Below are 27,348 nucleotides of genomic sequence, written 5' to 3'. Positions count from 1 at the left end.
AATAAAGAATAATAATAATAATCAATAATAAATAAATAAAAACAAAAAAACTAATTTCAAAGAAAACTGGGTGTCATTTTTTTCACCTCTCTGAATTTGCTTGCGTCCGCGAACGTGTTAAAGTTTTGCGTTGGGCGTCGAGAAAAAAACAACAACAGGGCGACGACGATACCAAAGTCCAGCGTTTATCTGTTTGCCGGCATATATTTCAAATGAATTTGAATTTTTCGGCATCATGCCCAACAGTGTAAAAACGGCCAAAACGACACAAAACTTTACCCAAACGTTGTATCTGTTTACAGCTTATGGGTACTTTACACGATATGTTTTTTACATATGAGTTGTCACTTTGCATATACATTTTGTATGGGAGAAGTGACAAATCATATGTAAAAAACATATCGTGTAAGGTACCCATTAATAAGGGTGCTCAATGTATGTTAGGCCGTGTTTACATTGTCGTTTATCAGGATTGGGAAATTTAATACTTGGCCTGTTCCCGTACTTTATAAAGTGGTAAAAGTCGTAAAAGTTGTAAAAGTCGTAAACGATTTTCATATAAATTTTGTGTATGGGAACGCAAAATGTGTAAAAGTGGTAAAAATTGTAAAAACTTTTTAGTTCTGGAACAGAGCTACTATGTATAATTGTTCTTGTATAATATTTGACTATAGGTATGTTCGTTTACTCAATAATTTGTACAAATTTGTGCAAGTCCAGCAACTTCTTGTAATCGACGAAGGTCTTTTGCATTGTACTATAGAGTAAACGAACAACATCCAGTAACAATTTGTACAAATTTGAAGTAAACGAACACACATTATGTATGTATGTCCGTATTTCATTGTTATTTTCAGAAAATCGAAAAAAGAATTTATTGGCCTATTTTAAAGTATAAAACGGCATTTGCACTTGATCTTTTTGCCGGGTTAACCTTCTTTATGAGGATTTATTTGACGTTTGCGCCATGGAATTGACATTTGAAACCCGGTGGGTTTATTAAAAACAGTTAAGTGCAAATGGGGTATAAGTAGCATAGAATAAGTGGTAAAACTTTCAAATCGATCGGAATAAAATTGACTGAGATAAAAAAAAAACGATCGATGAAGGACTATTTCTAAATAAGCAAGGCATATTCATATAAGGTAAATGCATGAATTACAACAACTAACAAATTAATTGTCAAAGATAAATATTGAATAATAGGGTCGCTCCAAAAATTTGTTCAGGAAAAACATAAATACATTTTGAAAATCCTCTAAATTAGAACAAATTTTAATCAATCAAATTTAATCAAATTTTCTTGTAATGTCTTCCTTCCATGTTTAAAATGAATTAATATTATGTTTACATTTACGAAATCCACTCGATTTCAACTATCAATTCCATTGCTCAAACGTCAAATTAAATTCAATCGATTTCAGATGAGTTTTCATTTATACACAAAGGAATTGACAGATGAAATCGAGTGGATTTCGTAAATGTAAACATAGTATAATTTGTATTCATTAAATGTTAAATCTACCGATATTTTTTATTTTTTTTTAAATATGGGTAAAATTACGGATTGTTATCACGCTACTCGAGAAATCACTAAATGTTTACATAAAGAAGGAAATTCATATAGAAAAATTACAGGAATAGCTTGGGATTTTCAAAACAATGGTAGAGATTGCAGTTAAATGGACTTCAAAAAAGAAAATCGTGGCAGAACACCAAAATTACACCTGTAATAATAAGACGCGTTATCCGATGAGTAAAAAAGATCTTTTTACAACATCCTTACGATATCATGAAGTGTCCTTATTTTTTCGCACACAACAAACTACGTCAATTCGTATGAAATATAAAAGATAAATAAAATATGTTTATAAACAATCAAAATGTCTTTATAAACCTTTTCTTAACATTTTAAGAAAACAATAAATTTTATAAACTGAAGTCATTTTCACTTTTTTAGTCAGTTTTCAATGTAATCTTGGTTATAGATTGAAGTGTCCTTATTATTTTTCACACAACTGTATGTTGCAGAAGGACTGATATTAGCTATTGGTCTGTTCCTTTACTTTTGAAAATGGTAAAACCGGCAAAAGTGGTAAAAGTTGTAAACTGCTCCCATATGAATTGTATGGTGTCTGAAGTAAAGGAACGCTTTTCGAGTAAAAAGCGGTAAAACTTGAAGATTCTTGCACGTAAAGGAACAGGGCTTATTTTCGTCAAAAATTCGGGAATGAATTGTCATAGTTAATCACATCTACCACATTTTTCTTAAAGAGCAGTACACATTGTCAGTTTTGAATGTCGATATTTCACAATTATCGATTACTGTCCAACCGTTCAGCAACCACAAAACATTTTGCGGTTGTCCGATAAATGACAAAATTGAACGGCCACACTAGCAAGCAACAACAAAGTTGTCATTCAAAACTGACAATGTGTACCCAGCTTAAGGATTTTAAATGTTCGTCCGATTTTTACTCATGCCAAATTTTTAATAAGATAATCATTATTTTTACATATGTATTTCTATATCAGTAGTGGAATTCTGTAACTCATTTTTTGACTTACCGACAAAAATCGGTAAAATTAAAATTCTTATAATTTCGGTAATTAACGAAAATTTTGATAAGTTAACAGCCACTATAAAGCTGTCGCTAAGTCCTATCGATAGCAACAGTGTTGTCAACTTTTATTGATACTTTTCATTCATAATTTTGTGTTTTAATTTTACCGACATTTGTCGGTAACTCAAAAATGTGTTACAGAATTCCACTACAGAGGCATTCCAAAAGAAGAAAAGAACGAAAATTGTCGGCATTTTGCTTTAAAAATCCTAAAAAACTCTAAATATATAGTGCTTATATATTTATTGCATATTTTTGTCGCCAAGTTCATACGTCAAAATACATAAAATATTGGGAAAAGAATTTAGGTTGTGTAGCCGGTATTCGATTCGATTTTGTCAATAGATGAATGTTTCCCCCCTGTTTTTGTAAAAAATTGTAGAGCGCTGATTTTTAAATGAGGAATTCTTAACGATATATGGAACGGGTATACGAAAAAATAGGCATGTATGTCTTCTGGGGGCTGAGCTATGGATGCCTAAATTAATACGAATATAGACGAACAAACAAAAAATAGTTACAAAAACAGGGGGTTAATTCACACAGGCTGTGGGTATACGAAGGAAACTAAAAAAGTTTCTGACCTAGGCAACACGCAGTGTTGCTAGATGCCATTTGAATTTTTTTTTTGAAAGTTTGATAGTTTTTAGCCTAAACGTACTGAGGACAGTTTGACATACGGTCATGTGTTGTGTTGTTTACAGAGACTTGAAACAATCACTTTGCAAAAAAAAGAAATAGAATTAACTTGTGAACATTTCCGTCCGATCGTTTTTCACAAGTTTCTTCGTAGATAATCACAACAAGAGTGCATCGATCAAATTAAATATTTATATGTCGATAAAGGACCATCCTATAGTTCTATGAAAAAATGGTTTAGTGAAATCAATCCTGGCCGACACTCGCTGGGGGTTTTTCTCGCTAGATCCCGTGTTAATCGGTGCAAAAAAATTCGAAAAACACTATCGCGGTGCTTCAAAAGATGGATCCAGGTGACCAATCATGGAACTATGCGTATGAGCCCAAAAAATAGCAGCAATCGCCAGAAGATACTGCAAAAGCGTTCAAAAACCATGTTTTTGCGGTTTCTCAATTGGAGTGGAAGAAGTGCTTTAACAATTGGTTTTTGCGTTTTCATTGTTAGGCCCGAACTATTTTAGTTCCCCTCGTATCTCTGTCGGCAAAGATATATTTTCTGACCTAATTTAGGAATTTGGGGTATCCGTGGTCGAAAAACTTCTACACCTAAAATTGTGGACAGCAATGGAAAATAATTATTCCATAATATTTTATGGTGCAGTGTATAAAAAGTTCAGCCCGGCCGACCTTAACGGTTTCTCACATGTTCTTTTTATATTATTATTATTAGCGTATCCCATTAGGAACATAAACTATTTACATAGAATCTCCATCTCTATCCGATGCAATATATCTGAACTCATTACATGATTTTCCGGTTTCATTAAGAATGATGGCGAAGGCCAGGTGGATTTTGGTCGTCCTCTGTTCTGCTTATATAGTATGTGTTTATATGCGTGATCTGTTTATAAGATAGATGGCCTTCAATGCAGTGTGTCCTTCAAATTCCGTCATAATAGTCACAGATTTATTTAATTTATAAATTAATAAAAAATGTTTAATTCCTTAAATTCATACGTCTTCATCTGAAACCTGTACGTTGTACGTGCAGCTCTTTTTTAAACATATGAGGTGTATAAATTTCACAAAAGTTTGCGAAATTTCGAGATTCCCATAGTTGTAGTCAAGTGTTACGACGGAACATGTGTTTCGTTAAGTTCCTTCCTTTCTGCGCAGGCCTACTAACGTATCATCCATTGGAAGAGAGAATGATTAACCTTTCTTGCCTTCCCTCCTATGGAAATAACGTGAGAAGAAAAGAGATGGATATAGTGCAAATGATTAACAGTTAACTACATACCATCACATTCATGTGTGGCAAATACTTGTGTATAACGGTTAAAGAATTCACGGTTAGTAGAGCTTTCACCAAATTAATGGTGGAAAATCCAAACAGTTGAAGAATTTTGTTGTAAGCGTTAAGAAACCGAGGAAAAAATCTATTAGATTGTGCGACAAATTGAGCAGAGCTCTTGTAAGGAAAAAGAAAAAAGGATAAAATATGGATAATTTTGTGAAAAACTAACGAAGTTTTTGGAAAAACTGTGAATAAAATATTAAATTGCAATAAAATACAAATATTGTGCACTATATTTAAATACTATAAGGAAGAAAGACCAAAGAAATATCTATGAAAAATTGTGGAAATTTTGTGAAAGCAAAAAAATCTATAGCCATGTCTTAATGGATTATAAAAAAATATACCTACACATATTTTTAAATAGATTATTTAATAAATGATTTGTTCATAAACCTAAAAAAACAAAAAAGGAATAAAACTATTGTCGTACCGTGATAAACAATAAATATAATAGAATTATTTCCTATAGATAATATGAAAAAAAATTACATAAAAAATTGCAATATTTCCTCTTTAACCAAAGAATTTTTTTCTTTCAGCAGTGTTGCAGAGTATTAAAAAACTTGCAAAAGGAGAGTATACAAGTTTTTCAAAAGCTTTATTCCATAATCTTCCGCAAAAGAATAAAACACCACAAAAAAGAAGAAAAACTACAGGACTCAAACGCGCCTGTGTATAATTTTGCCCTCCTCGACCCGAATTCTCAACACCCTCAACAGTCGTCTTTGATGTCACTAACAAGTTAAATAGTTGACTTCATTCAATTAACTAACTAAAGAAGATAACAACAACAAATTTCATTATCCATACTCAAGTAAAGCGAAACAGCACAAGAGAGAACAAACACGACGACAAGCTGTAATAATTTTTTGAAAGGAATAACAACGAATTCCTCGCTCGCTCTCTCAATTGTCCTACCTCTCTCTGTGTATAAGGAAATTTGGCAATAACAGTAAAGTCATTCTCCTTCGTCTACCATCGTTTAACACCACCACCCCCACACATAAAAAAAGGTTCACACTGTGAAAACATTGGAGAGCACCGCCGATTGCAGAATATTCTCAATGTTGTAGTGTCGTCATCAGACGAACGTTTGTTTGTTGGTTGATTGTTTCGTACACAAACACTGACATACTTTTGTTTGGACCACAAATAACAACAACAACACAAATCCAGTGTGTAATAATTCTCCCTCCATTAACAAACATCATCCATTCAAGCAGAATAAGAGCCCCAACGGCATAAATAACAAAAGTAGCAGCAGCAGCAGAAGCGCCAGCTGAAAAAAGAACCCCCAATCTATCGCTCAACACAAAAACCGTTAAAGAAGCTTCTTCTTCGTACACCACCAAAGACATGTAAGTGAACAAAATCGATTTTAGTTTTCCGTTTCCTTTACCTCTCGCTCTCGTCCTTTGTCGTGCAACCACTTTTCTTCGTTCAATGTTGGGGTTGCCAGATGATTTTAGATGACATGTAAAATTCGTAGTTTTGATCGAAAATAAAGTAAATTTGTGCAATTTTATTATGAAATTTAATAATAATCAATTAAAGTTATAGGAAATTCGTTCTAGACTATAAAGATAATAAATGTATATATGCACATAAATGTGCATATGCGTATAAAGAGGAATTCAAGAGGATACATAAATATATTAAGCTTTCGATTCCGTTTTAATCGATGATTTAGTTTCTAAGCTTCAATATATTGTAATCATAGTTATTTCAGAATTAATTATGATAGAAAATTGGAATATTGGCAAAAATTATATTTTATTATTATCAAGAACGATGATAAGATTTAGAGTCTGTGTATAGCTCGCTTTTTAACCTCACTTTCTACATGCAGGTAACAATGTACAACAAAATTTAACTTTTTAAAATTACAAGAAACTGCGCACAGATTATGAAAGAGGACCCTAAAAAAGTAGGCACGTGCATCGGCGTTTTGAAAGTTTACTTCGGGAAGTAACCTAAATAGGCTTGGTAAGTTCTGCCCATTGCTACAGGTTTTGAAATATTCGACATCAGATTCCTTGAAATCCTTGCATTTTAGGTATAAAGTGTCTTTGGCAATATTGCTGACAACAAGGCGCGGTATCTTTTTATGAAAAAAAAATTAACGCTCATGCGAGTCACTAAACGGGTCTTTTTGGTCCCTATTTTCTAAAATGTTTAAAAACTCATTTAAAATGTGATCGTATCAGATCAAAATATTTTACAAAATTATATATCTGCGACATACCTGTATGTTATATATATTGTAAATACATATTTCCTTTATTCGGCGACTTATATTGAAATTTGATGGAGAATTTTTGTCTTTGACGTCTTCTATCTAGAATGAAGATTTGTGACACAAAACATAATAAACTCAGATAAAGTACAACATTAACCCTAAAGCGTGATTATACTTTTGGCAGATTCCTGGCGTTTAGGTACGATTTAGAGTTTTGGTGTATTCGGGGACCTATAGTAAAATTTTATGTAGAATATTTTAATCTGATACTAATGGCATTCTTGCTTAAGTCATATCTGGTAAATGACTAAAGACCATGTTCGACCTAATAAAAAGATTTCAGAATAACATTTGAATTAGGTCGAACGTGGTCTTTAGTCATTTACCAGATATGACTTAAGCAAGAATGTCATGTTTCTTACGTGTCGGGGCCTTTACATTGTTGAAATACTCAGAAAATTTTGCCAACATTACTGAAGGGTTTGGTCTGGAATTCGAAACCGCAGACCTTTTGAGTGCAAGGCGGATGTGCATACCATTGTACCACGGTCGTTCCCATCAAGATAACATGACATTTTAATTTAACATTTGTATCAAATATTCTCGTTTGATCCAAATTAAAATGTGATGTTATATTTATATTGAAAACCTCCAAAACCCTTCCCCAATTTTATGACGACTCGAGCTCAAGAATAAGTGTAAGTGATGAATTCGTTTAAATGCGAATTCAATCGAAACACCTAAAAACTCTCGTAGCCGCATATGTAAACCAAATTAACTTGGGGAAGGGTTCTTTGTCTCAATACAAAGAACTGATGAGTCCAAGTGGCGTTGGACGAAACTAGTCTTCTCTGCCATCCCCAAAAGTAATCAATTTTAACTACACCCACTTTAAACTTGTTGTTTTTAAATTTGAAAACAACAAATATGAGATTAAGCTTAACTTACATACAAATAGTAAGTAAAACACACATCTCAACAAAACTACCAAAGTGATCGATCGGGAACCTTATATGGGGCTATATCAAACTGTGGTCCTATCTTTTTGATGGAGAAGTTTTGTGACCACTGGTAACCTCAAATGTCGAATTGCAGATATTTGGGTAAAAAACCGAAATGGGGGTTCTACCAAAACATGGACCTATGTGGACAGTTTTTCGAATTACAAATAGTTTCGTAAAAACCCGAAAATATGGATGCGCCGTTAACCTCAACAGTTAATATACAGGTAGTTCGGTCAAAAATTGTAGCTAAAATTTTAAAAATACCAAAAACCGGGAGGTACCGTTATATGGGGGATATACCAAAACATGGACCTACGTTGACAGTTTTTGATCGAGATGGTTTGCGATTACTAGGAGACTCAATTGTGAAATTACAGGTAGTTCCGTCAAAAATTTTAGTTAAAATCCTCAAAATACCGAAATTCGGGTGGTACCGTTATACAAAACATGGACCAATGCCGATGGTTTCTAGTGGAGATATTTTGTGACATCTGGGAACCCCAAACGTCAATTTACAGGTAGTTCGGTCAAAAAATGTAGCTAAAATCCCCAAAATACCGAAAATCGGGAAGTACCGTTATATGAGGGCTATGCCAAAAAGTGGTCCGATATAGCCCATCTTCGAACCTGACCTGCCAGTGGAAAAAATTCATCAGGGTGCTAAAATATAGCGCTCTGGCTCAATTATTGCGAACGCTAAAGTGATTACGACAGATGAACAGAATATATGATCAAGAATATATATATTTTATATGGTCGCAAATTATTAGTTCCATGTGTTACAAACAGAAAAACAAATTTAATATACCCTCCATACTATGGTGGAAAAAACGAGGTATATTCGCCATGAGTTGTATTGAAGCAAAATTGAATATGTAGTTTATGAAAGTACTAAACTCCTCTGCTTCGATATCCCTACTAAAACACAATTTATAACGAGTGGTTTCACCAAAGGCTGAGGTTAGCTCAGCCGCTGCCATGGTCGACTCAAGGTCCCACAAACCTTAAGTACGATGAGACACGATGGAACTGTGCTTTAGAGTTTTATTTATATAATTTCATAAACATAAGTTTCAGGTAGTATGGCAGTTAGTTGATGTTGTAGTATATGTTGGTAAAATTGGGGAACAGCCTCCGGGTGGAATCGCTTCGAATTGGTCGGTATAAAGTAGGTAGTAATCGGCGGATACAAGATGGGGTTGGTCATAACACTCGGTCGATAACACTCGGCTCGGCAATAGTGAAATCGGCAATCTTCTAATCGTCAGCCCTCGCTCGGCAATACTAGGATTGGCAGTGGGTCGCTAGTTTCCGTTGTTGGGGTATCGCACGGCTCGGCGTTATTCGGATTGCTGTCGGCTCTATAGTCTTCGGGTGTTGAGTTCGGTTCGTTAGTCTTCGGGTGTTGAGTTTGGCTCTGTAGTCTTCGGGTGTTGAGTTCGGTTCGTTCCTATTCGAATTGCTGTTCTGTAAAGAAAGGAGTCGAATATAGTTAGACAACGGAGCGAACGAGTCGCAAGGAGCGAACGAATCGACAGGAGCGAACGAATCGGCAGGAACGTACGAATCGACAGGAGCGAATGAATCGACAGGAGCGATCGAATCGACAGGAGCGAACGTATCGCAAGGTCGATGGTTGATGTAGTCTTCGGTTGAATCGAATAGGACTGCGGGCAATGCCACGCGTCTTCTCTTTCACGTCGGTTAACGCCAGGACTCGACAAATTCAGCGACGACAACTAAACATGTTATCCATCTGGGTTTACAGAGTAATTGAGAATTATTCGTAAGGCGAGACAACCAGGAAATACACTGAAGTTTAAATAATGTATGAATGGAGTTGTAATTATGCATGAAGTTGAGATTATGCATGCACTGATACGGTAGTTTTGTATTTATACTGGATGTAATATCAGAGGGGCGGTTTTGCAATGTAGCGGTCACGTTACAAATTTTCCGAGTAGAACTTTTGTGACAAAAAATCCACGAAATACAAAAAATCGGGTACCGGCGGTACCGTTACATGGGAGCTAGATTAAATTGTGGATCCATTTCGAAAGTTCTCTGTATAATACTAAATACGAAATTTCAGTGTGATAGTTAGGGTTAAATCTTAAAAATACCCAAAATCTGGAGGTACCGCTCTATGGGGCCTGTATCGGATGTGGACCTATGACACCAAATTTCTGGGGGAAAGTTGAGTGCTCCCAACGAAATTTAAGCCATTTTGATGTGATAGTTACTCTTAAATGTTGAAAATATCGAAAATCGGGTGGTTAAATTTATCGGGGGATATAACAAGATGTTGACCGATATAGTACATCTTCAATACCAAACATCCAAGGAGTAATAGAAACTTGTTTACCAAATTATAAAGCTCTGTCTTACATATTGTGAACTGTACCTTGATTTCAACTGACAGACGAGCGGACATCTTTATTTCGACTTAGACTTATTGTATGCTGATCAAGAATATATGCATATTGGGGTTATGACTTTTTTCAACCTCGTATGATATTTTGATGGTTTTTTATCGAACATTGCATAAAATCTTAACTATAAAGTGATTCGATGAAAAATAAGCTTCCGCACAAAAAGCTTTTAAAGTTCTTATTTCTCAGAACTTTTGACAGTTTTTTGAAGTCACTGTAAGCAGATATTAAACTGAAAACAAATTATGGGGACACATGACATAACAAAATTGACAACCGTTTTTTCTCACAAATTTTATCATCGTATTTTAACATATATATCATTTTATATTATATATAATTTCATATATCATAAAAATTAAAAGTGGTTTGTGCGGGAACTTTTTTAAAATTTAAATGTAATAAAAGTTATTTTAGTCATTAATAGGGAAAAGGCCATTCATTCGTGCAACAAGAAATAATTTTTTGAGTTTTTATTTTCATTTCACAGAATTTTTCCAAAACAATATTTTTAAAGTGGTTTGTGCGAAACCTTTTTTTATAATAAAATGGAATGACTGTTATTTTAGGCATTAATCGGCAAAAGTTCATTCATTCTCAATACAGGAAATCATTTTCGAGAAAAAGTGTCAAAAAGTCATACCCTAATGTATATACTTTGTAAGGTCTCCGACGAATATTTCGCTGTCTTACAAAGAGAATGACAAATATAAGCGCAGTCTAGGTTACATAAAGGATCTCATTTTCGCGGCACAATCTCCTCGGATATATCTGCTCTACAAATATCGTTGTATGTAACACTTTAATTTCATCACTGCTCCTTCTTACAATTTTATATCTGACAAAGCAACGATTGTTGCACTGAAGTAGAGGTGGATGGAGATTTGGCGGCAAAATTTGCACCCTCATTTAAGAATAAGCAATAAAAATGGCTCCCAACTGCCATCAATTGGACAAAGTTGTTCAATTGCCTCTAATTGACGTATACCATGCTGTTTGGCTACTTTCACTATTATACACGTAACATTTATTTATATTTCGGCCTGGGCAATGTTGTTGTAATAAATAGAATAGCACAAAACCAAAAGTACTGAAGCCCCCAAACAACTAACATTGGGAAGTGTCGTTGTATTAAAATTTAAATTTGGATACTTTGCCTTTTTTGACTAAAACCTTCAAGAAACCAGCATTGGTTGATATCCTTATATGCGAGCTTTATCAAAACGTGGACTTATGTATGTATACATTGTTTAGAGAAGTTAACCGATTGTGGTAGCAAAGGGCTATGATATGACCGTCCTCTGATTCCCCAATTTACAAACTCCCTATTAAAAATATACCAAAAACTGAAACACCTTTGATGAAGATCACTGTTATGGGCAATGCTGCACATAGTACAAAAGACACGACTTTGAGCTGGAAGTTGTGAGTCACTCAATTCAGATGCAGAGCAGGGAATTGCTCGATATCCTCAGAGAAAGCGCGTCTCTAGGCCCAAGTTAGGAACGTTCTCATGTGAGCAACTGGAAAAACGTATATCTGTCGGACGATGGGATGGACACTACGGTCATGACCTCTCAATCAATCTGAGAGGTATCCTCCTCAATTGGTCTAGGGAGCATTAACCCAGGTGATAAGGAAGCAACCCACTCAGGCCGGACACCTTGGTGGATTTGGATGAAGATATAGATCACTCTCTTACATCCCGATAAAGGAGAGAAAGGACAAGCATCTTGACATATTTATTTTCAATGGAAGATAGCCGTATACGTCCTACGCATTTTGACATACAATATGAGATATCCATGGCTTTGTGCTGATGACGTAATTCGGAAAAACTGCTTGGATTGTATAAACAACACCCAACAAATATTTTTGGAGACCAAGTATATCTCAAAAACAAGAGCTAATGGATATAACTGCTTCCGGATTTGAGAATAACTGGCCATTTATGAAATGTAAAAAAGAAAATCGGATTTGTTGACCAGTGTTATTGCTCCATATTTGTAGATAAATCTCCAGGAGAAATCTCACAGGCGGAATTCCGGGCGATAAAGATGAAACTTTACTTCGTGAGGCGCTTTAAAAGAAGTACCCTCACGTCAAGAAGCGTTCGCTAACCCTCGAACGCATTCCACACCCTACGGTCACCAGTGGTCTCAAGCAGACCGGATCCCTTGCTGACACTGACGAAGCTGCCAAGGCTCCCGCCAGTATGACAGTTCCACCTGTGAATCCTGCTAAAACTGCAGGGGGAGACATGAGATGGAAGGGCTCTAGGGCTCCTTCAAAGTCGGTGGCAACGAACGAACGAAGGATGATTCTGAAGGAAGTCAGGTTGCTGATACGACTGGCTGTACATCAACTTCAAAGCAGGCTAGTGGCGCGAAGACAACCATTTAACAACAGGCGTGAGTGAAGAGAGTGAGATCTTCCGCGGATACACAGCCAGATGCGCACAGGATGGTGGAACGTCCGTCGAGACAGCTTCCTACGCGAAAAATCATTAAAAATGATCTTCGTCCTAACATGCAAAATTTCAAAAAATAAAAAACAGGCTGAGCCCGGCTGGGATTTGAACCCACGTCCTTGAAAACATATCAAAAAATGTTGTCACGGCGTGTTAGCGTTCAAAGCCAAAACTTATAATTTCAAAGGCAGCGCAAAAAAAAGCGTTTGTCTTGAAGAAAATACATTTCTGTGGCCAAGTATCCGCGTAAATGTACAAAACACATTTGCATTTGAAAAACGATAAGTTCTAGGAGAGAGAAGCCATTACATAGTCGATACGTCCGAAGATTTGTTTTACCACCACTGAAACCAGGTAACGTAATTTAGTGACTACGTGGGTTCGAGTCCTTGGCTTTCCATTTTCACTTGCAAATACTTTTATTTTCGGTAATTAACGAAATTTGTCGGTATGTTATAAACAAATTCTCGCTAAAGCTGAAAACACATCTAACGTTTGAGTGAAGTTTTGTGTAATTTCTGTTAGATGAATAAAAGATAAAGTGCTGTCAAATTTAAATTTTTCTTTATTCTTTCACCAGAAATGACACAAAACTTTACTCAAACGTTGGATGTGTTTTCAGCTTAAGTCCAAAAGCATGTTTGTCCATAATTTTGCGTTTTAATTATATCGATTTTTTCAGTAATCAAACTGTGAGTTACAGAATTCCACTATAGACGTGCAAGGATAATCGCTTTAGATGATTTTCTTGAAGCTATCACTGATAAGTCTGATCCTCAAGGCAGTATTAGTGAGGATGAGTGGTTGCTTCTGACAAGGTGGTCAGTATGAATACCGACCTTGGCAGCGCAGCAGTTTTCAAGGGTAGCTTGAGATCGTAGCAGAATAGAGAGAATAACTTTTAGGGAACAATATGGAACAAGGTTTTATATTCATAGAAAGATGCCCGAGTGTATACTTTTGTAACCGTCCCTTTCCGTCCATTTAACACTATTTTAAATGTATAGAAATACCATGGGTAAACATGGTTGTTTTTTTTCATACCGTTTACCATATTAATGACAGCTTTTTTACACAAATCGAATTTTTTTTGAGGTATATGGGCCATTACTGTATGTTTTCCCAGCAAAATGTTCGATGCCAAAGATGACATTCAATCATGGGTGCAAGTGATCTAGCATGCCATCTTTTTAGCATCTTCATCGATGAATTTTATATGAGCGTGGACCCCAAAAGATGACGTTCTTTTCTGTATCCTAAGCATGTCATTTTAACCAATGCGTTGACATGTCATTTCCACCAATGCTTTGGCATGTCATTTCCACCAATGATTTGACATGTCATTTTCACCAATGCTTTGACACGTCATTTTCACCCATGCTTTGACATGTCATTTTAACCAATGCTTTGGCATGTCATTTTCACCAACCCCTTGGCATGAAATTTTCATATTGTTTGGAAAATGTATTGAAATATGGTTTTCATGAAAAACAAAACTCTTTATTAATTCAAACGAATTCATGAAATAACTACAATTAATTTATCAGTTTAGTTTTTCAAAAGTTTACATCCAAAATTGCAATGTAATCACCTCCGCTGCAACACAAAAGATTACTTCCTCCGTTCTCCGCAACTGATATTCTTTCATCTTACAAAAGGTTTTTTCAATTATCTTCCCATCACCAGTTCAGATTTCGACATGGGCTCCAAATGCACTCCTTTAAGTATTTTTATTTCGTAAATTACTTTTATTTTATAATTTTGTTATTTTATAACAACATTTTGGTAATTTATACTCTTTTGTTTAGTGACGGAAATATGTAGGGATCTACAATCCGGCTTGCTTTAGGGATCTCTAAGAACAAAATGTAACGAACGGGGAGGAGAGACTTTTTATGGAAAATACCATTTATGCTTAATTAATTTATTTTTAATTGTTTCTTTCCAAAAGTAGTTTCTTCTTTATTTTCAGATTCTTGTTCCTTTTCGTTTCGGACTTTTTTTCAAATTCCAAGAAGCGAGATTTGATTGATTTCATTCTATGTCAGATTTAGAACAGACAAGGGAACTTTTAAAATAGCAATGTGTGCAGTACGATTCTATTTTTAGCTCGATGGTTGGGACTTCATATAATACCAATTGTTTAGAAGTTTTAGTTGTTTGATATGCAGGAAATGTAAGACAACATCACGACGACAGTTCTAACAACTTTGGTCTGTTCCAGAAACTGGAAGAATCTACTTATTTTTACTACGATAACAATTTTTCCTTTATGTTATCGGAAAAAATAGTAAAAATTAGTAGATTTTTGCAGTACTGGAACATACCAAAATGAAAATTAACAGGTGTGTAAATAAAAACACAAACATCATCTCTATTGGATCGATGGAATGGGTACAAATGCTGATGAAAAGATCGGATCTTTCACGACTTCCTTTGCATTGGTTCAAATCCTAATGAAAAGATCGGATCTTCCACGACTTCCTTTGAACCAATGCAAAAGATGACATGAAATCACGTCATCGCAAAGAACCCCTTCCGTCAAATTTTGCTGGGTTCTTTTACTATCTGATGGATTTGAAAACGCAAAATAAACCAATTTGGTGGCATTAAAAATATATTTTTTTCATTGAAAGAAGAAGCTCCTCCTTGAAATTCAATCATTAATTTTAACTTTAAGTTAAGCGGAACGTTCTAAATCTGTTCGGTAAATCCGAAATATAACAATTAATTATTTTTTATTTTAAAACATTAAAATCAAAATTTTGTATAAAGAAAAATTTATCAAAAGGCTTTTGATCCGTGAAATTTTTTAACCGAAACGACCATATAAACACTTTGCTGTACCCTCAGCCTTTAGGCTAGAAAGGGTATATACACTTTGATACGACCAAAAATGTGCCTTATCAAAATAACGGTTTTAGACCCCAAGTATGTTTAGACGAAATTCGTTTCGGACAATTTAGTGTCGATTTAGCCATGTCCGTCCGTCTGTCGAACGGATCAACCGATTCCAACCAAATTTTGGGTATGGTAATATTTTGTCCAAGCTTAGTAACTCGTTCCGTTACCTGCCCCACAAAAGTTAAAAATTTTCCTGTAAAATGATGTGAACGATAACTCTCGAAGAGAGCAATTGATTTGGTCCAAACTTCGCACTTCGTATTATTCCTTCCAGATATACATCGGATTCGAATATGGACTATGTCGGTCCACTCCTTTCGGTACCCCCACATAGAATTCGGGTAAAGTGAAGTTTAAGAGCTCCTCTCGCATCGTTCTGAAATTTTGTTCATTAGATTGTCCTTGCGGCTCCCTTTATGACGGTATAATTTTTTTCTTGCTCAAGTTCATACTTCCTGAGATAGTGACTTGAAAGCTCCAAGAAACCCCGACGGCACCAACCGAAATGGCAAATCCGCAAGATAATTATCGCAGGGAGTTTCTGATTGGTGTAGACTTTGCACATCGTATTATTTCTTCCAGTCATGTATCAGGTAGGTACCTCCCACACAAAATTCGAAAAAAGTGAAGTTAAAGAGCTCCTCTCTCATCACTTTGATTCTTTTTTCTGTAGGTTGTTTTAGCGGCCTCATTTACAACGGTACAATTTTGTTTTCGGGAGTAAATCAATACTTCCTGAGTATTGATCCCAAACCCTGCCGGCACATACCCAGCAAAATTTGAAGGAAGGAGTTCTATGCGATGACGTGATTTCATGGCATCTTTTGTATTGATTTAAACGAAGTCGTGAAAGATCTGATGTTTTCATTAGCATTTCAACCAAGGAAGTCGTGAAAGATCTGATCTTTTCATCACCATTTGAACCACCATTTGATCGAGGCAATAGAGATGAATTTTGTGTTTTTATTTATGTATACACATTTTTCTAAATATATAAGATTAATTGTTTACAATAGGCTTGATATTGTCGGAGACTCAAAATCACAACCAACGTTGTTAAAACTCTCGTCGTAATGATAATGTCATTGCAAAGTGTTGGTGAAAATGACATGTCAAAGCATTGGTGTAAATGACATGCTTTGGATCCAATGAATAGCACGTTCAAAAATCCAAAAATGAACGTTCATGTAAAATTCATCGATGAAGATGCTAAAAAGATGACATGCCAGATCACTTGCACACATGATTCAATGGCATCTTTGGCATCGAATATTTTGCTGGGATACTATAATGGATATGATAACTCTAAAGCTTTTTCAAAAATGTCTTCCAAACTTAGTTTAGTGTAATTTATTGTTTCGAGTTCTTTATAAAGCAGTTTGATTATTAAAAATGTTTGGTATATGTCAATGATTTGTTTACTTAATTTAACATAATTTGTTTATGTACGTGAAATTGCCCAAAAACAAGTAAAAAAGTATTAGTCGGCTTTGCGGACAGAGATATACCCTCAGCCTTTGTGGATTGAAATAATTTGTTCCAAAAAAAAAAAAAAACTTATGTATTTAGGGGGATTGAAGCTCAAAAATTATCGGTGATATCGATATATAGGGCTTTTTTTTATCACACTAGCCTACGAAAAACTTAATATTGCTATAAACAGGGTCACTAGGAAAACCTTCGGTAAAAATGTCCAAAGGATCCTCGAACCACAAAAAATGTTGAACATTTTTGTGGGTGGTACCATAAGGATTGGACAGATATAGCCCAAATTTGAAAATAAACTATGTTTCGTCAATATTTAGAGATTCAAAGTTTGGACCAAATCGGATGCTCCGTCTATGACATATCGCGCGTTCTTATTTAGCGAACATTTTGAACTTTTGTGAGGGAGGTACCGGTATGAGTGGATCTATAAGCACCACCTTCGAATTTCATCTAATATTCGAAGAAATATTACGATATCCAAAGTGTGGACGAACGCAGTATTCGATTCGAGCTCTCCAGGCACTACATAGGGGGTTTTTTACAACTTTCGGACTGTTTTCTCAAGAAGTATGGACTTACCCCTGAAAAAAACTTTTACTGCCTTAATTGAGGCAGCAAATGCAAGTTATTTGAACAAAATTCAAAGTGATTCTGGTAGATATTTTAGGACGTGTAAAGTATGGACCAAATCGGTCACTCTCATCAGGAGTTATCGTGCGCACAATTTTTCTGAAAATTTTTGAATTTTTGTGGGGGAGGTACCTGGAGGAGTGGACCGATATGACTTATCTTCAAATTTAAACTAAGTTTGTATAAAATATTACGAAGACCAAATTATGTACCGAATTGGCAGATCCGTTCGAGAGTTATCTTGCGTTCCAACCACTACATACGGTGCCATAGGGCTTTTTTGTACCTGTCAGGCTATTTTCTCAGGAAGTATGGACTTGCCCTTGATGAAACGTACACCGTTATAAGGGGGGCAGTGAATACAAGTTGCTACAACAAAAATCAAAGCGATTCGCGAACAGGCCCTAAACTGAACTTTTTCGAAATTTTGTGTGGACCGATTGAGTTCATATTGGAACCTCATCTAAGTCTTGTAGAAATTCCACTATGTGCATAGTATGGACCAAATCGGTTACTTCCTTCAAGAGTTATCGTGCGCACAAATTTTCAGAACATTTCCGAACTTTTGTGGGGGAGGTACCGGAAGGAGTGGACCCATTTTCGAACTTAAACTAAGTTTGGACAAAATATTACGAAAGCCAAACTTTGGACCGAATCGGTTAATCCGTTCGAGAGTTATCGTGCGCTCCAGCCAGCCAGACAGACGGACGGACATGGCTAAATCAACTCCAAATTGTCTGAAAGACATTTTGTCCAAACATACTTGGGGTCTAAAACCATTATTTCGATGAGGCACATTTTGCCGTATGAAAGTGTATATACCCTCGTTATCATAACTGCTGATGGTATAAAGATCGATTATCATAATAATTCTCGCTAATGTATTTTTAATAACACTATGCAACACTGAAAATGCAAACAACTTCTAGTATGAATTTTTTGAATGTACATATTTAGACTATAAAAACCCTAGTAGGGTTTTGTTCTGTCAGATCCAGTTCGGATTTTATGGTCTCATCTAAACCGGGCTAAATCTACACTTTTTTGCCTTTATCAGGCCTTTATCTCAGAAACGAATAGGAATTTGGCCTTGCTGTCTTTAGCAATATTGTAGCCCTAAACTAGTAGAACTTATCTCTTGAAAAAAACACATAAGAAAAACTCCATCTAGGGCATCAAAATCCATAAAATATAGAACATTTTACATAATAGCTGAAATTCTGGTCAGTATCGGCTAAACTATTGGGAGTTGAACCAAGTAACCTTTTGCAAAAATCTTTCAAATAAAGTTCTCAACAATTCTTTAGAACATTCTGAAACTCTAAAATGCTTACTTTATGTTGTTTCAGCGGTATTTTGCATCATATCTTTTACAACACGTATTTCAAACACAGTTCACACCAACAGTTTATTCTCGCATTTCGGATTTCACTACATTATTGACATTTTTATTAAATCGTCGTTGAAAAATGTACTGAAAACAACGGCATAGAGGCATTTTACAACAATGACATGTTCTGAAGAGTTGTGTATTACATTCCAGGGAATATTTTTCCAAAAGGAAATATTCAGAAAAACTTAACGGTTTTGGAGATACCGTGCGAAATCTATAAAAATTGCGGAATTCTTGCATATTTTTTGAAATTTGAGGCAATAAATGTAGTTTTTCGAGTTCAGTATTTCTCCAAATATTTTATTCTTGTTCTTATCTACAAATTAGCTTCAGAGGTCAGAAGAAGATTCGTATTGGTTTCAGAGATATAGCCCCGAATTTCTTTAAAAACTCAATATTTAACCATGTTTAGATGGGGCCATAATATCCAAGCTGGATCTGACACAACAAAACACAACTAGGGTTTCTTGTCGTTGGGGTCTGTACTTTCAAAAAATCCTCATTTCGAATTGTTTGCACAAGATCACCTTAAAAATGTTGCACAGTGTAATTGTTCCACAAACATCCTAGACGGGACAAGGGAGAATTCTATATAAAGTAACTTAACTTATTGTATATAGGGTCCAATGTCACGGTGAGCCTTAACTAATTTTAAATGGAATGTGCTTACACCTCGGAAGTTTTTGCTGATTCTGAAACTACAATGCTCATAGATGAGAAATATCATGAAACAAAAAAAAAAAAAAAAAATCGCCGGAGGGATTTTAAAATAAATCGCGATTTAAGTTCGCATTTTTAGGGGTTCTTTAGGTTTTCACGATTTTGCTTGGAAACCGCGAGTTCTATGTAAATAGCACTAAAGCAAATGTTGTAGCAGAGAAAATTTTCCACAAGATTGACCTTTAGGATATTTTCGTAGGTTTTACCGTTTTTGAGGTATAGAGGTATAGAATGGTCTGCATGTATCGCCTCCTTATAACAATGGCATCACTGCAATTTTTTAAATTAAACGTATATGTCTTGAAAATGGTATAACCTAGGAAAAAAATAAATCATCCAATCTTGTAGAGAATTTTCACAGCTTCAACATTTTCTTTAGTCCCATTTTGATACGACTTGCGGTTTCCAAGCAAAATCGTGAAGACTTGAGATAAAAGCCTAAAATTTTGAATTGAACCTCTGTATCTCAAAAATGGTAAAACCTACGAAAAAACCTAAAGGACAGTCTTGTAGAGAATTTTCACAGCTACAACTTTTTCTTTAGACTCATTTCGATACGACTTGCGGTTTCCAAGCAAAATCGTGAAAACCAAATTGTGAATTTTGATCGCGATTTTTTTAAAAATCCCTCCGGCGATTTTGTCTTTTTTTTATTTTTCTCATCTATGAACATTGCTGTTTCAGAATCCGCAAAAACATCCCATGTGTAAGCCGTTTACATTAAAAATTAGTTACTGTACTTAGTTACTAGTACACTGTGCATGATATTGTTTTATAAGGGGGCGATACAGTCAGTGCATTGTCCCAATTTGAACTTCCATATCTTAAAAACGGTAAAATATACGAAAGTATCATAAAGGCCAATCTTGTGGAGAATTTTCTCTGCTACAACATTTGCTTTAGTGCCATTTACATTGAACTCGCGGTTTCCAAGCAAAATCGTGAAAACCTAAAGAACCCCTAAAAATGTGAACTTAAATCGCGATTTATTTTAAAATCCCTCCGGCGATTTTTTTTGTTTCATGATATTTCTCATCTATGAGCATTGTAGTTTCAGAATCAGCAAAAACTTCCGAGGTGTAAGCACCTACCATTTAAAATTAGTTAAGGCTCACCGTGATGTGCTTTAGAAGCGACAATATTTTACATCTTTGTCGTACAAATAACATTTCCTTGTTCACTAAATGTTGACGAAACATGTGACAACAAGTAAGAAAAGCGTTAAGTTCGGTCGGGCCGAACTTTTTATACCCTCCACCCCAAATTTCAGCCATTTCGGTGGATTAATGTGGCCACAACCTTCAAAATACCGAAATTCGGAAGGTACCGTTCTATGGGGGCTATATGATGGCGTGGACCTATACCTTCAAATTTCTGGGGGAAAGTTTTATACGCCTAAAGAAGACTAAATACCAAATTTCAGATATATCGGTGTGATAATGAGGCTAAAACGTTCAAAATATCGAAAATCGGGAGATATTGTATTATGGTGGCTATATCAACACGTGGACCTATATAAACATTTTATGGTAGAAATGTTTCTTAGCCTCTGGAAACACAAAATACAAAGTTACAACCGATTCTTTGGTCAAATGGGTCTAATACATTCAAAATATATTAAAATGACGCGTACTTTATAAGGGGTCTTATGTGGGGACTATACCAAAACGTGGACCTATATAACCCAACTTTGGTAGGAAAGTTTTCTGGCCTCTGAAGACACAAAATACCAAATTACAACCAATTCTGTGGTCAAATGGGTCTAATACATTCAAAATATATTAAAATGACGCGTACTTTATATGGGGCCTTATATGGGGGCTATACCAAAACGTGGACCTATATAACCCAACTTTGGTAGGAATATTTTTTGGCCTCTGGAGACACAAAGTACCAAATTACAACCAATTCGGTGGTAAAATGGGCCAAATATCTTAAAAATTCCTTAAAACGACGACGCGTCACGCGTCATTTTGTATGGGGGCTATACGAAAGCGTGGACCTACATATCCCGCTTTCAATACCAAAAGTCCTACGTAAATATAACATATTTTCCCAAAATTTCATCAACCTACGTCAATCCGTTCGGACGCTAGAGTGATTTCCACAGACGGACAGACGGACAGACGGACGGACATGGCTATATCGATGTAGAATTGCACGCTGATCAAGAATATATATACTTTGTGGGGTCTACAATGATTATTTCGAGTAGTTACAAACGTAGTGACAAACTTAATATACCCCCATCCTATGGTGGAGGGTATAAAAAAATCCTACCAAACATCTGACAAAAAATCCTACCAAAAACTCAAAAACATCATCTGGCAACCCCCTTTCTCTGCGTAGTATTCTGTACTTGTACACAATTTTAGCCCATACTTTCGTTGAAAAAAAGAAGAGCAAAAAATAAAACGAAATACGACACCAACCAACCAACCATCATCATTGTTCTCATTCGTTTATGTGGAATTCATTCGTGTTGTGCATTGTATTCTTTTTAGTAGTTCAAGTGCAAATTTTTGTTAAAACGGGTTTTACCCTCTATTAATTAATTAAAAGAATTTTATGCACCATTCAATACCAAACAGCAGCGTATAACGCCCACAGCCAATAGTTGTTTCTTATTACCAAAATTTTCTGCTAGCAACAACTAAATACTATGTAAGCCAACAAAAAAAAACAATATCATCGATAGGTATAAAAAAAGGAGTAAAATTTTCCACAAGTCCATTAGAATTTGTATTTGTAAAATGTGTTTTCATATACAACAATTGCATATGCATAAAATAATTTATATGTCTCTATACATATGTCTGTAAATGTTATACAGTATATGTGATTGTGTTCGTGAGTGTGTGTGTTTGTTTGTGTTATAAGGTCATTTCATATTTCTCGATATAGTTTGAACTTTTTTTCCCTTATGATTCATCTGGTGACAGTTACTAGCGTCATTATTCTGGCTATCATCAATTGAATAAAGTTTAGTTTTTTTTGCTTTTGTTCTTCCTTGTCTGTGATGTTGTCCAAAAATCTGTATAACAGAGTAGGATACTGTGATGTGCCAAGAAATAAAAAATACTACCTACCAAAAATATCCTCGAATTTTAGACTGTTTTAAGAGTAGTTTTCTATTTCGGACATTCATTTTAAATACAAATACCGGTGGCGATGGATCCAAAAACCGAAGAACATACGGAACATACGGAGGAAGAAAAGTTAGTTTTAAAATATTGTAATTTTATAATATAGTGGTGTATATTATAAAGTGTATAAAATATGAAATTATTCAAAGGAACTGTTCCCTAAGATTTTCATGAATATGGTGTAAAATCCAAATAAAAATATGCAAATCATTGCATGAAAACATACAGTGGATGTTATTCAAAGTGATGCAAGCTGATATAATATAGAAAACGTTAATAACGTTTTTAACTATTAATTAATCCTTGGACAAATTATACAAAAACTTTATAAAAAAATAAAAAATAACCTTTAGCAGTTTAACACTCCAACGTCCGTTAATACATATTATATTTTGTTATTGGTTAAATGTTTCGAAGGGATTGTTTGCCATCAAATTATATTATAGTTAAATGTGATTAAAAGGAGGTCCAGCCTTTCAATAACTTTTAATGGGGAATTTATGCCTTCAAAATCTATAAATGTGTTTCCTATTCCGTGTAAAATCCAACCTAAAATAATAGATATCTTGTAAAATGGCAAAAGAGACTATAATCGGACGGGCTAACATATGATAACCTACACCATTTTCCGCGGATGAAAATGCATTTTATGAAAAAATATGTTCCAGCAAAAATGACGTGCAAGTGCATTGGGAAAATTCTTAATCCCCAACAAGCAAAAACGGCGCACAGTGGCTCAGAAATCGATTTTCCTGACCAAAACTCCTATTTTTTGTTGTCACCGATTGTTAATTTCTATATGGGATTCGATAGTAAACATATTGAAACTAAGGAAAGCAAAAAATTAGATCAAAATATTGGGAGGTGTGGGCGTGGCGCACAATGTCGCGAGTTCATAATAACTCTGGCCAAAAATAGAAGGAGTTGTCGTAGGTGCATCAATTTTGGTACACGTACCTATTATTGACTTACAATCTTCAGGACAAAAATTTGGGTTGGTCGGTCCACGTTTTGATATAGCCCCCATAGAACCGTACCTCCTGATTTTCGGTATTTTGAATGTTTTAGACACAATGACCAACCGAAAGTATTCGGCAGAGATATCAAACATTCCAACAGAGAATTGTGGGCTTAGGTCCACGTTTTGATATAGCCCCCATACAACGGTACCTCCCGATTACTGGTATTTTGAAGATTTTAGCCTCATTATTACACCGAAATTGCTGAAATTTGGTATTTAGTTTTCGTAGGTGGCATTAAATAGTTAGAACTCGAAAACACTCATATTTTGATGCAAAACATAAAAAAACTCAATTTTTTTACTTTGACCTTGATTTGCTCCGCAACCGCTAGACCGAATTTGGTGGCTTTTAATGTATCGGTTTGATGTGTGAAAGTGTTATCTGTCGAACGAAAAAAGAATTATGAAAATATCTCTAGCCGTTCAAAAGTTACAGAGTTTTGACCAGGAAAAACAATTCTGAACCACATTGCTGCTATAAGATCGGACAGGCCAAACTTGTTATACCCTCCACCATGAGTTCGAGAGGGGGGCTATATCAAAACGTTGATCTATACCTACAAATTTCTGGCGGAAAGTTTTTATACCCTCAGCCTTTAGGCTAAAGAGGGTATTTACACTTTGATACGACCAAAAATGTGCCTCATCGAAATAATGGTTTTAGACCCCAAGTATGTTTGTACGATATCCGTTTCAGACAATTTTGAGTAGATCTAACAATGTCCGTCCGTCTGTCTGTCTGGCTGGTGCGCACGATAACTCTCGAACGGATCAATCGATTCGGTTCAAATTTTGGGTATCAAAATATTTTGTGCAGATTCGATTTAAGTTCGAAGATGGGCCATACAGGTCCACTCCTTCAGGTACCTCCCCCACAAATGTTCAAAAATTGTCGCAAAACTTGTGCGCGCCATAACTCTTGTAGGGAATAACCGATTTGGTCCATACTTTGCACATCGTGTAATTTCTACCAAACTTAGGTTCTAATATGGACTCAATCGGTCCACTCCTTCGGGTACCTCCCACACAAAATGTCAGAAAAGTTCAGTTTAGGACCTGGTCTCGAATCGCTTTGATTTTGTTTACGCAAGTTGTATTCGCTGTCCTCTATACGACGCTGTAAGTTTCATTAAGGGCAAGTCCATACTTCCTGAGAAAATAGCCTGAAAGTTACAAAAAACCCTATGACATCGTGTGTAGTGGTTGGAGCGCAAGATAACTCTCGAACGGATCTGCCGATTCGGTCCAAAATTTGGCTTTCGTAATATTTTGTACAAACTTAGTTCAAGTTCACAAATGGATTATATAGGTCCACTCCTTCCGGTACCTCCCCCACAAAAGTTCGAAATGTTCGGATAATTTGAGCGTACGATAACTCTTGAAGGGAGTAACCGACTTGGTCCATACTTTGCACATTATGAAATTTCTACCTGACTTAGATAAGGTTCCAATATGGACTCAATCGGTAAACTCCTTCGAGTACCTCCCACACAAAATTTCGGAAAAGTTCAGTTTAGGACCTGCTCTCGAATCGCCTTGGTTTTTGTTGTAACATCTTGTATTCACTGTCCCCTATATGAAGGTACAAGTTTCCTAAGGGGCAAGTCCATCCTTCCTGAAAAAATAGCCTGAAAGTTGAAAAACAAACCCTATGACACCATGTTTATGGATGGAAGCGCAAGACAATTCTCGAATGGAAATGCCGATTCCAGCCAAAATTTGCCCTTCGTAATATTGTTTCCAAACATAGTTTAAGTTCGTAGATAAGCCATATCGGTCCTCTCCTTCAGGTACCTACCCCACAAAAGTTCAAAAATATTCGGAAAAATTGTGCGAACGATAACTTTTGATGGGAGTGACCGATTTGGTCCATACTTTACACATTCTCATAATATCTACCAGATATAGATCAGGTTCGAATATGGACTATATTTGTCCACTCCATCCCGTACCTCCCACACAAAATTTTGGATAAGTTCACTTTAAGACCTGCTATTGAATTTTTGTTGAAGCAACTTGCATTCGCTGCCTCAATTACTTCTTAAGCAAACATCCCGAAGGGTATAAAAACCCCCTATGGCACCATATGTAGTGTCTGGAGATCCACTTCCATAATGGTCAATGTAGATCCATTCCTTTTAGTATCTCCTCCGCAAAACTTTTGATCTCTAATCCTAATGAACATTTTTGTTGGTTCAAATTCCCAACATTTTTAAAAACTCCTAAATACATACGTTTTTTGGAAAAAAAAAATTGTTTCAATATATACAGGCTGAGGGTATACTTGTTACTTGTTAAACTCAAAGAAGGTACGCTTCTATGGGGGATATAGGAAACGCGGACCAAAACTGATAATTGTCTTCTGGAATATTGTATAACCTCATGGAAGACTAAATAACAAAATTCAGTCTTTCGGTGGGATATTGACGTCACAACCTTCAAAATACCGAAAATCGGGAGATACCATTCCATGGGGGCTATATGAAGGCGTGGACCTATACTGACGAATTTCAGTCAGAAAGGCTTTTACCTCCAACCAAGATTTAATACCAAATTTCAGCCATTTCGGGGGGATATTGACGTCACAACCTTCAACATTCCGAAAATCGGGAGATACAATTCCATGGGAGCTATATGAAGGCGTGGACCTATACCGACAAAACTCTAAGAGAACGTTTTATACCCCCAACGAAGACTAAGTACCACATTTCAGTCATTTCGGTTTGATAATGAGGCTGAAACCTTCAAAATACCGAAAATCGGGTAGTACTGTTCTATGGAGGCTATACTAAGGCGTGGACGTGTACGGCAAGTGTCTGGGGGAAAATTTTATACCCCCAACAAAGACTAAATACCAAATTTCAGCCATTTCTGAGGATTATTGAGGCCACAATCTTCAAAATACCGAAAATCGGGTGGTACCGTTCTGTGGGGACTATATGAAGACCTATACCGACAAATTTCATGTGGAACGTTTAATACCCCAAATGAAAACCAAATACCAAATTTCAGCCATTTCGGTGGAATATTGAAGCAACAACCTCCAAAATACCGAAAAGAGGGAGGTACCGTTCTATGGGGGCTATATTAAGGCGTGGATCTATACCGAAAAATTTCATGTGGAACATTTAATACCCCCAACAAAGACTAAATACCGAATTTCAGTCATTTCTGTGGATTATTGAGGTTCTATGGGGGTATACTAACGCGTGGACATGTAGCGACAACTTTCTGGGCCACTACCTACAATGCACCGGAAATCAGGAGGTACGTTCTAT

At 35.7% G+C, this 27,348-nt stretch overlaps 1 protein-coding gene across 15 annotated transcripts in view; it reads left to right on the top strand.

The window, feature by feature from the left end:
- Positions 1–4,567: 4,567 nt before the first annotated feature.
- The window catches only part of nSyb (neuronal Synaptobrevin), a 58,086-nt gene continuing 35,305 nt past the window's right edge, over positions 4,568–27,348 (top strand). For 4 of the 15 annotated variants that reach the window (XR_012412805.1, XR_012412801.1, XM_073985858.1 and 1 more), the window contains exons 1-2: positions 4,609–4,737; positions 5,163–5,981. Coding sequence is in view for 5 of the 15 variants with exons in the window: in XM_073985858.1 (XP_073841959.1) it covers positions 5,980–5,981 (2 nt within the window). In the remaining 10 variants the exon portion in view is untranslated. Of the gene's footprint in view, positions 4,808–5,162; positions 5,982–22,289; positions 22,568–22,826; positions 23,122–27,348 lie in introns of those variants that run through there. The other 11 variants (XR_012412804.1, XM_073985854.1, XM_073985857.1 and 8 more) reach the window with 10 other exon arrangements.

The sequence above is a fragment of the Musca autumnalis genome, unplaced genomic scaffold (genome assembly GCF_047663935.1).
Source record: "Musca autumnalis isolate F117 unplaced genomic scaffold, ASM4766393v1 scaffold_4, whole genome shotgun sequence".
Classification (NCBI taxonomy): domain Eukaryota; kingdom Metazoa; phylum Arthropoda; class Insecta; order Diptera; family Muscidae; genus Musca; species Musca autumnalis.
This window is presented reverse-complemented; position numbering and strand designations above follow the sequence as displayed.